The sequence below is a fragment of the Apis cerana genome, linkage group LG3, assembly GCF_029169275.1.
Source record: "Apis cerana isolate GH-2021 linkage group LG3, AcerK_1.0, whole genome shotgun sequence".
Lineage (NCBI taxonomy): Eukaryota > Metazoa > Arthropoda > Insecta > Hymenoptera > Apidae > Apis > Apis cerana.
The window spans coordinates 10,682,073-10,700,575 of record NC_083854.1 but is presented as its reverse complement, the minus strand read 5'-3'; the positions used below and the strand labels follow the sequence as shown (position 1 = coordinate 10,700,575).

General features: G+C 24.2%; 3 protein-coding genes across 9 annotated transcripts in view; 2 read left to right on the top strand and 1 right to left on the bottom strand.

Moving 5' to 3' along the window:
* Window positions 1-5,270, top strand: part of LOC107998199 (GTPase-activating protein skywalker) — a 38,288-nt gene extending 33,018 nt beyond the window's left edge. For 4 of the 6 annotated variants that reach the window (XM_062072860.1, XM_017057344.3, XM_017057343.3 and 1 more), the window contains 4 exons: window positions 850-936; window positions 2,276-2,434; window positions 2,524-2,753; window positions 3,054-5,270. In XM_062072860.1, coding sequence (XP_061928844.1) covers window positions 850-936; window positions 2,276-2,434; window positions 2,524-2,753; window positions 3,054-3,195 — 618 coding nt within the window. In that variant the 3' untranslated portion in view covers window positions 3,196-5,270. The remainder of the gene's footprint in view (window positions 1-849; window positions 937-2,275; window positions 2,435-2,523; window positions 2,754-3,053) is intronic. The other 2 variants (XM_017057346.3, XM_017057345.3) reach the window with 1 other exon arrangement.
* Window positions 5,271-10,674: 5,404 nt separating this feature from the next.
* LOC107998149 (uncharacterized) lies at window positions 10,675-14,456 on the top strand. The gene is made up of 5 exons (XM_062072861.1): window positions 10,675-11,082; window positions 13,106-13,417; window positions 13,577-13,967; window positions 14,143-14,201; window positions 14,289-14,456. The coding sequence occupies exons 1-5, from the start codon at window positions 11,032-11,034 to the stop codon at window positions 14,421-14,423; spliced, it is 948 nt and encodes a 315-aa protein (XP_061928845.1). The 5' UTR covers window positions 10,675-11,031; the 3' UTR covers window positions 14,424-14,456.
* LOC107998148 (intraflagellar transport protein 80 homolog) lies at window positions 14,248-18,436 on the bottom strand. Of its 2 annotated transcripts, none has more exons than XM_017057238.3 (16): window positions 18,202-18,436; window positions 17,946-18,124; window positions 17,739-17,849; window positions 17,489-17,667; window positions 17,329-17,418; window positions 17,099-17,236; window positions 16,882-17,006; window positions 16,560-16,808; window positions 16,327-16,490; window positions 16,058-16,255; window positions 15,832-15,982; window positions 15,528-15,699; window positions 15,333-15,455; window positions 15,103-15,242; window positions 14,886-15,024; window positions 14,248-14,785 (listed from the first exon to the last, which is right to left on the bottom strand). In XM_017057238.3, exons 1-16 carry the CDS (start codon window positions 18,294-18,296, stop codon window positions 14,690-14,692), a joined length of 2,349 nt encoding a protein of 782 aa, XP_016912727.2. In that variant the 5' UTR covers window positions 18,297-18,436; the 3' UTR covers window positions 14,248-14,689. The 2 variants fall into 2 exon arrangements, with proteins under 2 accessions (XP_016912727.2, XP_016912728.2); XM_017057239.3 differs by having other exon boundaries at window positions 14,497-14,809.
* Between the last annotated feature and the right edge of the window lie 67 nt (window positions 18,437-18,503).

Genomic DNA, 18,503 nt, shown 5'->3' with positions numbered 1-18,503 from the left:
TTTGAATATTAGAAAATAACAAAGATTTCTTCCAATAAAATTTATATCTTCTTCTTATTAGGTCTTCTCTAGCTTTCAGTGTTTCGCATATATGACATGCCAGATATAACAATATAAGAATTTTATATATATATATATATATAAAATATATATATATATCTGTACATTTTGTCGAAAACATTTATTCTTTATGTATATGTTTTATGAAAAATGTTGAAAAATCAATTTATAATCAATTTATGATGACTGTTACTGGTGAGCTACACAAAATGTGTTTGCTTATCATTGATTGATAGGATAATCAAACTTATCTCTTAAGGCAAAAGAATAAAAAAGCTGTTAAAAGTGCTTGAAATCGCAACATCAGTTATAATCGATCAGTGAATGCAGCAGCGTGCTTTATAAATTTCAGTCTATTTGCAGTTCAAATCACAATTTGATTGTTATAATTATATGGAAAATCCAAATAGCAAATGTTCAAAACGAACATTTTAATTTTATATACTAATTATTTTTAATGCTTTAGTAGTACATTGATTACATCGTTTAATTTTCGTTTTTGAGATCATTACATTGGTTATACTGGTTAACAGTGACTCTTGAGCATTTCATTCATATATTCTATATTTTGTGTGATATTAGAAGAGAAACTCGAAAATATGGCCGATGTTTCTTGTTATGCTCTGTGTCTCCGATGGTTTTAACCAGTGTTTCGTATAATATTTATTCTCATTTTCTGATATGCAAAGTTCAGCCAATGCTGTACTCCAATATAACTGACGGTTCTATGTTATCTTGTGTCATGCTGCGTTACTGGAATGATGATGGATTTAATGATCATGGGTGTAGGGTGCACACAGTCCTGGACCGCGTGCTCTGTCAATGGGCGTTTATCCCATACAAAGCATATGCTCCCAGATTCTAGACATGCCTGATGTAAGTACTTACGGCCAAAACTACGGTTCAAAACTAATCCAAAAAAAGAACAAAAAGTTCAACAGTAACAGAGTTTTCTGTAGTTTCGTTGGTCGCCTTTCTGTGGCATGTCGATATTGTCGTTATTGGTGTATATAGCCGCCTTGAAGTATATATTCTATAGGATGTTAATTTACTATCTTTGGCTACTATCAAAAAGATACTAGCTTAAGTATGCAACATATATCGATTGAACAATGGTAGTTGTTTAGCAGATCTTCTAATAAAATTTTTAAAAAAAGACCAAATATTGATATAAGTGACATTTAATTGTCATTCACGTTCAGTATTAAATATTAACTAATAATTATTGATTAAGTCAGCTTTTATAGTCGTGATTTTGTTATCACTTCTCGTTGTACTCCTCTTTTTGCTTGAGGTTTAATGTTCTTGTAGAGTATACACATTGAATTAAATAATGTATAGTCTGATTTATATTGATTAAATTAGTGCTTTCTCGTATTCCTTTTTGATAAATTATATACTCAGTTTCTTTGCTAGTAATTCGGCATGTGTTTCTTCTGTTTTATTTTCATGTATTTTTAGTATCTTTAAAATTTCCCCTCTTCAATTTTTACTAATTTGTATTATTACATTCTTTTTATATTCATAGATATATTAGATATTTTTTCATGTAACTAATAACTCAAAAGGAATAATAAATGTAACAAACTCATAGTTATGATTTTACATCGTTTCAATCTTTAAAAGTATATATAGTCATATGTATATGTATTTTTAATTTATTAAACTCTTATCATGCCATTTGCATTGCTTCATCAAATAATCATTTCACATCTTCAATTCATTTAAAATCACAATTTATAATATTGTAACAATTCACTTTTATATTGAATGATATTACCTTTTGCATGATGTTTTTGCATCTTGTATAAGCATATTTATTTTCCTAAATATTTCTTTTTTTTAATTTGATTTTTTGAGTTTTTGTTTTTACTATAGTAATTACTGTTTTTAGATTACAATTTTTAGAAAAATAAATTATGTTATAAGATAATTTAAAAAAATTTAATATCTATATAATTTATGAAATTATATAAAGTATGAAAGAGTATGAAAAAAATAAATATCATTTTTTTTATATTATTTGGCTTTATAATTTTCTATTTTATTAATTTTTTTTTCAGTCAAGCGCATGATCTACCGCTGCTGTGACTTAGTTTGTTGTATTTATGAACAATTAGAAAATTATTGAAAACTAATGTTTGCACAGTTACAAATATCGATTATATATAATATTAATATTATATTAATTTTTTATTTTTTTAATTTGTGACAGTTATTTACGTTATGGTCTTGGTTGCCTATGCGGATCACTATGTATCAACCAATTCTATTGTATACAACAGAAGAACATGGTTGTTCTTTAACAACATTTTACGTAAGAGTAGAGCAACATGAACCAACCTTATTGATGATAAAAACATGCAATAATGAAGTAAGTTTTTTTCTTTGAATAATATTTTTTTTTTGTTTTCATTTGAAATAATATTTAATATTCATTTTTTTATTGCTTTTTTATTTAAGGTATTTGGTGCGTATTGCTCCACGAGATGGTGTGAACGTAATATGAAAAATGATAAAGGACAAAGGCAAGCCTATTTTGGAACAGGTGAAACGTTCTTATTTAGTTTATATCCTGAACGAGCAAAATATCCTTGGGTGGGTATGGATTCTTCGCACAATGATCCTAAAGTTCATCATTCAGCTGAATTATTTATGGCGGCAGATTCCAAAATGATAACAATTGGCGGAGGGTAAGATTTTTTTAATTATATGAAATATGTAATATATATAAATGTATAAAATTTATGATATATAAAAATTAGAATACATTTTTATGGAAAAAAATAAATTAGATACATAATAGATACATTATAATTCTTATTTTCTTAAAAAAAAAATAAATATTTTTGTAAAAATAAAAAACAATTCTTTATTATATAATAGTAATATATATAGTAATATATAATAGTATATATAATAGTAAAATACAGTATTTATAAATATTGTGTATAATTTATGTGAATTATATAAAAATTATTTTATTTGTTTAGAGATGGTCAAGCAATATGGATGGATGAAAATATAAGATTCGGAAAAACAGATCGGTGCTCTACATTCAATAATCCACCTCTCTGTGCCAGCGGCGATTTTGAGATTAGGGTACTAGAAGTGTATGGATTTGCCGGTGCTTGAACAGAAGACAGAACTTGGCACTACAACGTATCAGCATACTTGATTCCCTACTGCCATTTAACGACTCTCTTCTATATATATATATAGAATTGAAGAATATTATGTACAAGTTTCATATTTGCGCAAAATTACCGTGTTTTTCCAGTCGCGGTATTTATGATGCATCTTCAGTCGTTTGCGGAGTACTAGTATTATTATATATGCATGTTTCGTTGTTGAGGCGCTATAAGAGGTTCTGTACCGATTGAGATTATATAGATTTATCTCCTTCGTTTTATTACGCTTGTTCGATTATTTGTCTCGACATTTGCAGACAATTCCTACGTTCATTGTGTCGCGAGTTTATTCTCAGATAGAGAATAATATGACACAAAATGGTTGCTAATGCATAGATTATAGCCTGCGACGTAATGAACATCGACAATAATCAACGTTGAGTCATCTTTTGTTATGTTAGAAATCTAATATCTAATATGTACATATGTAAGAAATGATTGGTTATTTACATGAATACTTAATATTCATTGGACCAGATGCTATCATTATATATATTTATATATTTGTGTATATACGTACATATACCTATATATACATATGCTGCAAATTAATTTCATCGAATCTATTGTTAATCTTCTAATTTGACAGTAATGCTCGTACACGTATGTGTTATGCCTTACAATGTTTATTTACTTTAGTATTGTTATGGCTTGCTTAATCAGTTGTTGAATGTATGTAAGTGCAAACAAACGGAAGGAAAGAGTATTGTTTATACGTTATATATTGTGTCTGTCATGCGTTACCGTATACGTGTATATACACTGTATACATATGTATATGTTAGTCTCTTAATTTTTGTAAATATTATAAATAGTGCCCCTTGCGCAAATATATGGAACAAAATTCATATACACATATACGTAAATTTAGTTGATTCATTTTACATTAATATAAACACATATATAATGAGAATTTTACGTGAAATTACGCATTTATATTAATGTGAAATAAATTAACTAATTTGTATGTACATTGACAAATATTGATTAAGCATAGAAAGAAAAGAAACGAAGAAATATTGATGGCAGGGGGCGAATGGTACTTTGAACAACGATAATTTTTAATTTCTAGAAATGATTACATTAAAAAAAAAAAAGAAAACAAATGTTGTTTATGTCATATGTTGATTGACTTATTTTCTAAATTGATATACGAAAAGCCATAGTTTTCACGTAGTATATTAAGGATTAGTATATTTTATATAGATTACGTAAATTTATGTCGATAATAGGATAACAACTAGTACCAGTTATAAAAATCCATATATATATATATATATAGAGAGAAACAATGATATTTTTTTTTTTCAATATACTTCGGGCATTCTGATGACGCGTACTAGCGTTACTATCGTTATCCTTTGTCTCACTTTGTGATCAAATCTGTATCGATATCGTACGATACATGATTAATTCTTAGAGTACCTGCTTCTGTGTTTAATTTCTTGTTACTTTTTTTTCTTTTTTTTTCTTTTTTTTTTTTTTTTTTTTTTGAATGAAAGGAAAAGTCGAAGAATGAAATTGAATGCATGGAAAAACTAAAGGTGTCGATTTTAGATTCCTTGGTTGTGATGTAGAAGTGGCTGGCACCACTTTTGTCCAAGTGACAATATTTACTAATTATATAACATTTGCATAGGAAGATCGTGTATCTTTCACCCCCCCATTATGTCATCGATTGTAAAATAACATAACAAATGTTATGCTATTATGGCTATGCGTTAAAGTCATTGAATTATTAAGAAGCGCTCTAAAGAAGAGAGTTTAAATTGAAATGCTCTGTACATCGGCTGAGTCACCTCCTTTGATTTTTATAATGTAGTTTTTTTCATATCGACTTTTATAAAATCAAGGCATAAATAAAAAATGAAAAAATAACATAACAAAGAACGATTAACACATACACTACAATATTGAACTTAATTTTAAATATAACCAGTGTTATAATATCGAATTTAGCTATTCAATTGTTTTCTGATTTATATAAAATCAACGACATAGCTCATAACAAAAAGAAAATAATAGCGAATTATGTTCACTTTTTAAATGTTTTATAAATCTATGATAGTATTCTCGTATGAAATAAAAAAAAAAGGTATATTGCTGATCTCAATGAAAAAGCTGTACTACGATAAGATAGCGCAAAAATATGTGAAACACATTAAGACAGAAATCAGGTCATTGAAACAATTGAGTAACTCAACTTAAATATAAAAAATATCATTTTGAAAGATATATTTAGGACAATTGATTGTATGTAATTTTAAAGACATATAGATAACTACATTTCAGATATGTGAAATGTGAAAGGCGTCACAACTGGAACAAAAAAATTAAGCAATCGACAGAATTTAATCTTATAAACACGATACGAGTAAATGTGCATTTTGTACATGAGAATAGTTAAAGAAAAGGAAATCTGCATGTATATATATGTTTCATATAATTAAATTATTGTATTATTAATTTATATTTATATAAATCATATACAATCCATATATTAATTGTTCAAATCAAAGTTTGTGTTTCTACATTAATCCTTTTCTTAACTGTTCCAAGATTCTTACCAGAATTAATGGTTGCAATTGTTGCTAGTATAATTATTTTTTGTGAAATTATAGTTGCGTGATTGAATGAATGAATATTTATTTATTGTGTATTCGTGATCGAGAGAAAGATAATAATGTGCTGACAATGAAAAGTATTATTATTCAAAGTTTCTAACGTAGCACAGCATAACATAAATTTACGTTAGAAAGTAATATATATATATATATATATATATATATATATATATACATGTATATATATGTATATATATACATATATATACACATTTTACGTATATACGTACATACATACATACATATATATATAAATATAAATATGCCTATAAATGATGAGAAAAGGAAAATAAATGTAACTGAATGGAGTGTTTTCAAGCTTTTTCAAGCTTTCCGCAGTGTTGTTATACTATACATATATATATATATATAATGTAAGTTGTACTATTTCCGAAAAAATTGTTGCCTCTCGATGCTACTTTATCATATCACCGTTGTGAATAGAATATTGTTATACGAATTTATCATCCCACTTATTATTCCTTCTATTTTAAGAAGGATATTTCATGTGACATTCTTTATTATACAAATATACTGCATGTGATCCTAAAAAACCAATATGTAAAACTAAATATTATAATGTAAAATCTATTTAAAGAAAAGATATCCCAAAATCCTTTAAAATGCTATAAATAAGAAATAAATGAAAATAATTATTATTTAAATTCATATAAAAACAATCAGTAATTTTGGATTAAACATTTTAACAATATTAATGATAATTTAATAAAATTTTCAAAATTTAGACAATCAAATATAACTTTTTTAACGATCAATTACATTTTGCAAAATTTATAGTAATTTAAGTAATATTTAAAAAAAATATATAAAATGTTATCATCAGGATTACTTACATCTTTAGTAATCATTTTCAACAGATATAAAACTTGAATTATTAGAAATAATCAATTTTATTTTTTATTTTTATTATATTTTTATTATTATAATTATTTAAAATTAATTATATATGATGAAAATTTAATGATCATTATCAATATATTAATATCAATATCATTATATAAATTTTTAATCATAAAAAACATTTAAAAAATTTCATTTTTAAATATTTATTTAAAGATTATATTAATTGATCATTAAATTATAATTATATTAAGATTTTTTACATTTCATATTTAATATTACGTGTTCATATATTTTTCATGTATTATTATGGTTATAAAACTTTTTGATTTTAATTATAAATATAATATTAAATTCTTTTTAATATGATTGATAATGTTATTTTTATATGTATAATTAGATTATCAAATTTATAAAATTATTTTCATCTGAAATCTATTATATTTTTATTCATATATTTCATATATATTCAATAACATTCTAATGAATTTATATAATAAATCAATGAATCAACTTTATTATATTAAGTTATTTAAAAAAAAACGAATTGAAAAAATATTTCAGAATAATTCTATTTAGATATATACATATTTATGAATAAAAAATTAATTTCAATTTTTTAAATTTAAAAAATTTTTTTTAAAATATATTTCTTTATGAAATATTTTTTACATAGTGACTCAACCGTTGTACAACGATGCAAGTAGGGAAAACATTCGCACGGCGTTCATATAACACTTTCAAGTTGTATCATATGTAATTGAAAGTCACCAGTATTGTTTGCGCTGTGTTCCTTACAATTTCGATGCGTCGCATCGTGTTCTCGCATTTTTCGATAACTATAACTTTATTTTTCTTTTCTTTTTTTTAACTATAAAAATAATCTAATTAATATAAAATCACTGTGTTCTAACAGAAATGAATCGTTCGTTGTAGAAATTTTTAATGTAGTGTATAACAAAGTGATTGAACGTACAAATTTCCACAAAAGTGTGTGGAACCAATTTCACGCATGAAATATAATTGTGCGGTCATCAAAGAAAAAAACGATAACTCTCCGTACTTCGTTAATATTCAAGGTAATAATATAGCTTCTTGTTGAAACACATGCAAATAATTAATTGTCAATAAAAATAGATAAATAAAATTTTATGTTAGTCGTAATGATAATTTAATAATATTTTTCCTATTAAGAAGTAATTTTTCCTTATCGAAAACGGATATTTTGTAATAATATTTTAACTGTGATTGTTTAGATTATTCAAATATTCATATCATATCAAATGTTATAAATACTCTGTTTTATTTTTTTTTATATTAAAAAAATTTTTAAATCATCATTTGTTAATTATTGCAAGTGATAATAAAGAGAGTAATTTTTGTATAACAAAACTTGTTTCATTTTTTGGAAAAATTTCTAAAAAGTGGGGGGTATAGCCGTTACCTGAAGAATATGTAGCCCGCATCTTTTATGTTGTCTCGACCTATTTTCGTACTGTTAGTTATGCGTCGCCCTTTCAATTTTATATTTCTTTTTTTTTTCTTCTTCCTTACGTCATCTTTGAAATTTATCGGCAAGTCTAATCAACAAAGCAATAAAATATGTAAATTTATGTAAAGAAACGATATAGCAGCTATTAACAAGATATCAATAATTTAAAAAAAGAAAACATCTAATAAAATGTCTTTTATTAACATTATAATTTAAAATTGATATTTCTTTAGATTTTATAGTTGATTCTATTTTATTATTTCTATATAAAATTAATTGTATATAATTAACATAATAATAATCATAAATTATGTTATTTTTACATATGTCATATTTCTTTTACACATATAATATACATGATTTTAAATATGTATATCTAATGTTTAAATATATTTTATTTTTATATTTATTTTTTTTGTTTTGTTTAATAAATTATCTTTGTTTTATCATAAAATATGCAGATAATTATTAATTTGAATCACTTACTTAATGAACTACTAGAAAACAATTTGTGCGCATGTGCATAAGACATCGCATAACTGACAATAAGATAAAAAGAATAAAAAGAAAGCGGGAAAATTTTCAATTTTTTTAAATCTTATAAAAATTATATTTCTTTATTAAAATCTGGTATCATTAGAAAATTTATTCGAAAATTAATTTATTTATTTATTAAATCTTTCTTTTTTCTTAATGTCTGACATTCATATTTTGTGAGTTATATCAGTGTACGTGCCTCAAATACGAACTATGTTCGCAAAAGGTCACGATTGATGATTCGAAGAATTCGATACGTTCGATACTGGCGCTCGAAGTAAGCACTTTCTCGGAATAAAGAATCACTTACTTGATCGATTCGCTTTCTCGAAACGTGATTTATATTTCTTTCTCGATGTTTTACGTTTATGTTGACTTTAACTGTACGAGAAAATTTATTGGCTCATAGTGGTTTAATTGTTACACGCTCTTGTTGATTTATCGATTAAAGACAATTTATTTTCAATTAAATTCCGATACTTATTGTGCACAAAGTTTATTTATTCAAATAAATTTTCAAATAAAACAATGTTTAAAATAATTAAAGCAATATAAGTAGAACTATAATTAAATTATAATATTATATTATAAGATTATATGATTTATATTTCTTTCAATGTATTGAATATAATATAAAATTAATTGCTGATTCAATGGAGAATATGCAATTGTTCTGTAATAATTTTAATAATAATGTATTTGTAAAATAAGTAAAATTTTGAATAATAAATTTTTATAAAATTTTATACTAGTTAAATATTTTAAACTAGAAAAAAATTATACTTCATGGATATTTTAATATTCATTTCAATATATCTGATCATTTTTTCACAATCTAAAATCTAATTTCAAAATTTAAATATTTTTTTTATATAAAATATATATAATAAAAATTTATTATTATATTATTTATTATTATTATTATATTATTTAAACTGCAATAACATACGTGATAGAAAACCACAAATATTTATATATTTTTAAAAATAACAAAAAATAATTTGAACAAAATCTAATTTTAAGTAATACAACATATTTCTCTTGAATGTTTCATAATTTTGATCACGTTCATGTCATCTGCACGTTTCTATGCAAAACTTTTCAAACATGCGATAAATGTTTTTTACGGTATATAATTATCTAACAGTTGCTATACAATTTTGTTGATTACAAGTTCGATTTTTTATCGTTATAAAATATGATGATGTTTTTAATTAAAACTAAGAAAGTTCTTTTATATTTAGTCTTTTGTTTAATTACATTGTATTAAAAATTTATTAATTATAATTAATTTTGTTTTTTGATTATATATAAATAGCAAATTATAATAAATTGTTTAAAATTGTAGATATAGATTATAGATTATAGATTATAATCAATATTATTATAATCAACGATATTATATAGGAAATGAACTAATAAATATCATTTATTACAAATATTATAAATATTTAAATATAATCTTTAATATATTATTAAATATTATTAACGGTTACGTTTCAATACATATTAAAGTTTCAACACATTTATTATATTATACATATTATACATATGTTTAAATTATAAAATAATGATTGAAATTAAAATTTCAATATTTTGTAACAAAATAAAAACAAAATTCTAATCATATTGTTACGAATATATCCATGCAATAAATAATTAATGTAACTGTGGAAATGATGTCAAAGTATTCCATTTTTGTTCAAGTATCTTTTTAAAACTTAATTGCTATTCTTTCCTAAACAATTAGTTCACTATTCTAATTATCAGTTAATTTAATTTAGTTTGCTCTTAAAGTAACTATAAAATTATAAAAGTAATTATAACTAATTCATTTAAAAAAACTAATTATAATATCTAATTATGATTTTCTCTCTTAAATCAATTTACTGTATTTCGAGAATAATTTAAATCTCATTACAAATGCCATTGCAATTTTTCAAATTAATTACTTCTTTATTTTGATCTTCGAAGAATAAAAATTATTATTCGCTGTAATTTCATGCAGAATATATTAATAAGAAATTAACGCATTGTTTAAAAAAATGCAAAAATGACGACTTTATTATCAGGCATTATTGTAGCACGGAAATAAGCCTTGGAAATTGATAAAACAAACGCGCCGTCGCGCATACTTCTCGAACGATAATCAACCGGCCAGTTATACCGTTGATAAGCGATAATTCAGTAACATATTACGCATATAATGTATACATGGAACGAGTTAGATGACAGTGACTAATGAGGTGATTGCACGTTAATCATAATGAAGATGGATTTTCATTTGGGGGTGCAGGAGGACGCGGCATTGCCGATGGTAAATTCATTCAACTCTCTCCTTCTTGTAGATTTAATGTTTTCCATATCCTGTAGTTTGACACGCTTGATAGAGATCAACAATTTCTATTAAGCGAGGAAAAATATATTTCATCTCATTTTTTTCAATGAAATATAGTTAAATTTAAAAAAGATCAAGTGGCAAGAATTTTTTTTCTTTTTCTTTTTTTTTTTTGATTTTTTAATTTTTCTACTTTTTCTTATAATCTAATATTTTATCAATTTTTTTATATTTCTTTTTAAAGTTTGGAATTTTTGGATTAAATTTTAAGTTAAATTTTTTTATTTCTTTTCAATGAAATAAAACACGTTAAGATAACTTTTGCTTCTTTAAATCTTAGTATCTATCTGATTAATTGTATTTATAAAATAATATCGATTATAATAAGATTATCAGAAATTAATCGTGTAAAAAATTTTTTTCTTTAATAATTCTTATATATAATTATAAACACTTATAACTATCTCTTGATAATACTCATTATCATTAAAACAATAATCATTCAATACTTAATATACTTACATTTTATACTTAATAAAAATATAATATAATATAATAAAGTATATATAAGATAAATATTTATTATTATTATATCATGTTTTTTATTTTATTTTTGTAACATTAAATAATTCTTAATTAATGTGTTTTTTTTCTATTTTTTGAATTAATTTTAAACTTCAATTTGTATTTTTTTTTATGGTTACAAAAACTAATACTTTGAACTTTTAATAATACAAACTATAAATCAATATTTTTATTTATTTATATTTACTCTTTTTAATTATAGATATTTATATTCTCTTTTATTATTTAAACAAATATTAGAATACAAATGATAGAGTTATATAAATTCTCAAATGATAATCAATTAACTCATCATTGATAACTGATAACTAACGTACAAACGAATCAAGCATTGATAATTAATTTTTCATATGTTACTTTTGATCTCACTATATAGATGTAAAATAATTTTCCTTATGAATTGATTTATAATTGTAAAGTCATAAAAATTTTCTTAAAAATCATCAGTTTTTAATTTTCAAATCTAATAAACAAATTAATTATATTTTTTATGTCTGTTCTATATGCTTTTATTAATTTCATTATTCAAGTCTACTATTAAAACAACTATATTAAAACTATTAAAAGTATTTAATTTCAAAGTAGTTTTTCTTTTATTTTTTTCTTTTAATTTGCACTTATTATATTTTTTAAAGAAATATTTAACTCTTTTCTTAATTTCATGATTTGCTATATTGTTTTTTTAAAAATATAATATTTTAATTAATGTCTTATTTTAATCAACGAATCACGCGGATTAATTTAAAAATGATACATACCGGGCCTAATTCTGCTCGTTAAGAAGGTAAATGATCGAATGAAAATGAGTAATATACATACAATGAGATTGTATCTTACCGAGCCGGAATACAAAGTACCGCGAAGCATATCAAATAGCTGCACTAAATAAGGCTGCGAGATAACATCAGCTATACTTGCAGAATAATAATTACGTTACGATGCCTAGTGTGAATATACAACTTTTTATAGTAACAAGAAGAGAAGAATCTATCATCGTTCTTTTTTCATAATATGCGTGAGAGTGTGTATTTGTGTATTTTAAGATTACAATAAAGGAATTGAAAATATTCATCAATATCTCTTTTTGAAACCGCAAAAAATTCCTATAAAATTGAAATATTAGCAGAATAGATTTGCGATTAATTTTCTATTTAAAAAATTATATTAAACATAATTATTTTTTTATTTCTTGTTTTATTTTAGTTCATAAATTTTTAAAAAATTTAATGCATATTAGTAATAACATGAAATGAATTAATTTTTATACGGTATTTTTTTCTATTGAATTCATAAATCAATAATCAGAATTTCTAGTAAGTTAAAAATTTATCTATTTTTTTTCTATAAATGAAAAAAAAATTATTCCTTTTAAAAAACAAAGTGTTAAATTTTTTAACAATCATTAAAATTTTTCAAGCCTGAAAAGCCTGAATGGCAGGAATTCTCCACGGAAGATCCTTCAATGTCTGGATTCGTCGGATCTTTACGTGGCTTGGAGGACAATTCTGGGAATGCAGGGCAACCTTATCGTAGAAATAGTCTCGCATTATCTCTTCATTCGAATTTGGCAGCTTTTCCTGTTGCTAATAATCAAGAAGTCTCACCTTTTCATGTAGTTGATTCGGCGCGAAGAAGATTTAGTAATGTCAGTGATGTCGTATCCAGAAAAATTTCTCATACAATTCGATGGAGAACGGTTTCAGCATCAATCGAACTTACAGTATCTCAAGTAATAATATCATTATCTGAAATATAAATTTCTTAAATTAATTTCTTATATTAATTTTATTAAGAATTAAAACATTTTTTTGTTTAACATTAAATAAAATTAAAAATAAAATTAAAAATTGAAACTTGAAAGTAATGATTTATTTAATTAATGATACAGGGATCCTCCTTATGTGCCCAATATATCCGAAATCGTTTGAAACGATCTGGTATTTTTCATCGAAAGCTTGGATTGAAAAGAATGAGAAGTGCCATGTTGCTTCCTGGTGGTGCGGTTGTGGGAGAAGTTTATCCAGAATTAGTATCAGTCGGAGCTGAACTTGAGAAAATGCATCCAAATTTATTCAATCGTGTTGCACGACAAATTGGATGTGGTAGTTTCTCATCGGAACAGTCTGCTAGCGAGGCCATCGTGGATGTCTCTAGAGAGATGATCAGGAATGGTGAAATGACTTGGAGTAAAGTGGTAGCTCTTTATGCAATTGCCGGTGGTATTGCCGTGGATTGTGTACGTCAGGGCAAACCTGAATATTTACCTGCCATACAGAGAGGTAATTATTTTATTTATTAAATTCATATTTTTATATTTCTTTTAATATTTTTGTCTTAAAAATATTTCAATTTAGCTTAAATATAAATATAATAAAATATTATAATATGTGTATAATATAAATATTTATAAAATATTAAATATTTTACGATATTTAAAAATCTTTTTAATTCAAGGAATGACAGATGTTTTAGAAGAGGATCTTGCTGCATGGATCCAAGCTAACGGAGGATGGGTAAGACAGTAAAATATATAATAAAATAAAAATATAATGTCAAATGTTAATTTGAAAAAAAATATATATATTTATTTTTTTTTTCAGTCTGCTTTAGCAACGCGTTACAGATCTGTAACAAAAGAAACTACATGGCATTTGCGAAAACTTATCTTGTTATTTATATTTACCATTTTAATTATTTTTATGATTTCTATGTTTTTAAAACTTTTAATTTTATAACATATATTAAATATAAGTAAGTATAAAAACTGATTTAATAGAGTAGTATTTAAATATTATTTAAATAGCATTAATTGTAAAATATTTATATATTACCTCCATAAACAATTCATTAAACATTTCATCTTGACATTTTATACATATAAAATGTTTCTACTATAGTAATTAAAAATTGTATTTAAGATATTTTAAAACATAGGTTCATTGTAATTTATTTTTACATATTTTAATAAGTAATTTGTATAAATGAAAATACCGTTACGCTTTCATATATGTATTTCTTGATCAAGTATTTCATTTTTTTGTGTTTCTATTTCCAATAATTCTTCATCTCGTTTAAATGAAACGTCCTCGATAATCTCCTGGTGAAAATAGTTTTGGTCTCACTAGTTAGTAAAAAAAGACAAAATTATGTGCAAAACATTTGAAATGTGAGTGATAAAGTGAGAGTATTCAATTTACTTGTGTCTTTGCAACATTTGCCATATATGCAAGGAAACTTTGATTCGTTTCTTTTTTATTAATCACTTGAAGATATTTCTTTCTTGTGTTTAATACTTCATCCAGTTGCTTTTTATGTCTGATTGCCAATTCTAATGCTCTAAATTAATAATTAATAAATTAAAAAAAAACAATTTATTATTTATTAAAAATTTTGTTTATACATTAAAATAAGTACCTATTCCAATTGTATACTTCAATATTAATTCGTATAGCTTCCTCTATTAATCCATTTTGCAAAAGTATACCTTCTGCAGTTAACAAATCTCCTGACAAAAGTGCCATTTCTGCTAGCCTTTCTGTTTTATTTGGTAAACTCTAATTTTGAAAAATTTAAATTATTAATTTATTTAAATTATTTAAATTATTAATTTAGAGGAATAGAAATTAGAAAAATAAAATTATTACCTTTATATATTGAATATAATCAACTTTATCATATCGAGAAATTGCTGCATATGCTTCTTCTGCAGCGTTTAATTCTTTATTATCAGTTGCTATAACGGCCATGCAAGTCCACAATATTTCATTCTATTGATAATTTTTATATTTTAAAAAAATCTTTGATCTACTATAAAAAAAACAAGAAGAGATATTAATTACCTGAGCAATTCGACAAAGCGATAACGCTTCTTTCCATTTCTTGTTTAAAATATGTTGATAAAGACTAATAAAAAATGTATAAAAGGAAGAAGCTACTAATGCTCCATCACCACGTCGTATCATTACTATCCCATTATAAACATTTGCTATACTTGGTTGTTTACCAAATTCACTAAAAATATAAATAAACTTTATATATCATTATTAAAAAAGAATAATAAAATATATTTTATATAATAATATTATATAAATTTATAATATTTATATTATATATAAATATATAATAGAGATAAAAGAATAAAACCTGCTTTCTTTATCGATTCTTGTTTTTCGTATAATTTTACGATCACTATAATGCACACAATTAGGACACAACCATACAGATAATGTTGCATCCAACATCGCCGCTAAAACATTTGCATCAGTGGCCCATGCAATATCTTGCGCCATAGCAGCTAAAAAGATGAAAAATCATAAAAATGTTGCTAAAATTATATATTAAATACAAATACTTTTTTAAAATTGCATACCTATTTTACATATTCTACCAAAACCAGTGGTTCTTATAGAAACAAGAAATAAATCTTTATTTATATCGATTAGTGCTACTTGTCGATCTATTACACTGCCAATGTGATTTAATGCAACTCTTGTAATATTTTGAAGATGTGTATAAGTCTGGCTTTCTGTTATAGGTTTATTGTAAGCCATTTCCAATACATGAAGTACTAAAAAATAACATCAATTTTTTTATATTTACAATGTTTTTATGTTTATTAAAATATTTATTTAATCATACGTTTTTCGTTATTTTGCGATCGTATAACTAAAGTATCGGAACATATTGATATACAAGGGGAATAAAGTCGTTCTTGTGTCATTCCTTTCCATTTTGGAGTTCCTAATAAACGACCTTGATAACTATATAATGATACAGTATTCCATTCAATCAATAAAAAATGCCTATACAAAATAATACATTTTAAATGTTATTTCTTCTAAAATTTTTGTTCTGTAAAATAAAATATTTACTTTTCTGCAAGAAGTATTGCTGATACACTAGTATTTTTCAAATCAAATATGGCAGGAGTATTCCAGTTTACTACCGAATAAACATGACATTGTGCTGGTGTAATTACAACTAAATAATCAAAACCAAATTCCAGCTGAACTACACGATCTGATATTTCTAATTCTTCTCGTGTTTCATTACCCACGTCTCTGACTTCAATCACTTTTCTTTTAATCAATGTGGCTTCATAATTATTCCACTCCAATCTCCTATTTTTCATTGATATTAAGTGTACAAGTATAAATATAATTATTTAAAACAATAATTTAATATTTTTTATACCTGTCTATTATATGTCCTGTTAATACATTTCCATTACTGCAAGCCATAGCTACTTGAGTACTATCACTTGACCAAGCAATACTATATATACTACCAGAATTAATTTTTTCTAATGAATGAGACCACTAAAAATATATATGTAATATCAATAATATCAATAAAAAAGGACATATAGAACATAATTAAATATTAAAATTTATATGTAATTTAAACTAACTCCTGTTTTATCACAAAGTTTGATTGTATTAAATAATCCAACAGCAAAGTAATCTCCAGAATAACTCCAACTTAGTGCTGTAATAGGATGATCCTCTACATTGCTAGAAAATAATTGAGTACCGTTAGAATCCCATACCTTAAAAAAAAATTTAACTTCTCATTGATTCTGTTATTTATTATAATTAAATTTTATATTGAGTTCTATTTATATTTATATTTATGTTCTACCTTATATTTACAATCTTCCCCACCAGAAATGATTAATCCATGAGTATGATTCCAACATAAAACCAAAATTAGACCATCGTGTGCTAATAACTAATAAAATACAATTTTTTTTAAACATTCTATAATTGTAAAATATTATGTACTTGTAAGATTGTCTAACCTTTCGAGGTTTGGAATTAGAATTAAGTGATTGAAAAGTTAAATGAGCTCCTTGAGAATATAATACTGTTGTACAATCTAAACTCCAAGCAGCAGATAATATAGAAAACATTCCTTTAACTATAATAGAACGAAGCATGCCACTACGTGACCATACTTTTATCAAACCATCCTCTCCAGCTAAAATTATAATAAAAAATTAATTGAAAATTATAATCATTTGAATCATATGTCTTTATAAAGTGTTTTACCAGTCAAAAGAGCAGAGCCATCATTACTCCATCTACCTACTGTTGTTGCTCCTTTATGAGCATCTACACTTTTTTCTATACGTCCATTTTTATTAACTAAATGATATTTTCCTAAAAAAAAAATATTAAAATAAAAAAATATATAAAATAATATAATTATAAAATTTCTAAAAATTCTTAATACTGAAAAAATAAAACTACAAATACCATCAGCTGTAGTAATTAAGAGAATATCCAATGATTGTTTTTTTGTAATTAACACTGCATAATTTGGTCGCGGATGCCATTGCATGTCGGTCGGATAAAAATCATCGGGAAATTCTGTAATAATATTGGAATGTGCAATTCCACCTTCCAAATGCCATGATATTAATAAATGATCTTCTCTGCAAATAAAGAGAAAAATATAATAATTTTATATAATCATTATTCAGATATTTATTTCATAAATATTAAATTATACCCGCAAGAATAAATTTCTTCTGTTGAATTCCATGCAACACAAGTTACTAAACGCTTGTGACCATTACGATTTTGTGTAGAAATTTTAAATCTCATTATATGTTTATTTGTTACTTTAATTTATATATAAATATATATGTAAAAATGTTTACAATTTTATGTAAAATCTATATAAATCAATATATTTTGACATTAAAAAATGTGAATATATTTCATGTACAAATTCAATCGCGTGTTTAATCAAACCTTGAAGTCCGGATATTTGTTGATACTTGGTTACTATAGTAACACAATATTACGATA

Bases quoted from the DNA above. Each gene is read 5' to 3' on its own strand.
- LOC107998149 (XM_062072861.1), top strand. From the start codon at position 11,032: ATGAAGATGGATTTTCATTTGGGGGTGCAGGAGGACGCGGCATTGCCG. The intron at 13,418-13,576 runs GTAATAATATCA...TTAATGATACAG, and splicing joins TCGAACTTACAGTATCTCAA to GGATCCTCCTTATGTGCCCA. The intron at 14,202-14,288 runs GTAAGACAGTAA...TTTTTTTTTCAG, and splicing joins TCCAAGCTAACGGAGGATGG to TCTGCTTTAGCAACGCGTTA.
- LOC107998148 (XM_017057238.3), bottom strand. From the start codon at position 18,296: ATGAGATTTAAAATTTCTACACAAAATCGTAATGGTCACAAGCGTTTA. The intron at 17,237-17,328 runs GTAGAACATAAA...TTTTTTTTTAAG, and splicing joins GGGAAGATTGTAAATATAAG to GTATGGGATTCTAACGGTAC. The intron at 15,983-16,057 runs GTATGCAATTTT...TCATCTTTTTAG, and splicing joins TGGTAGAATATGTAAAATAG to CTGCTATGGCGCAAGATATT.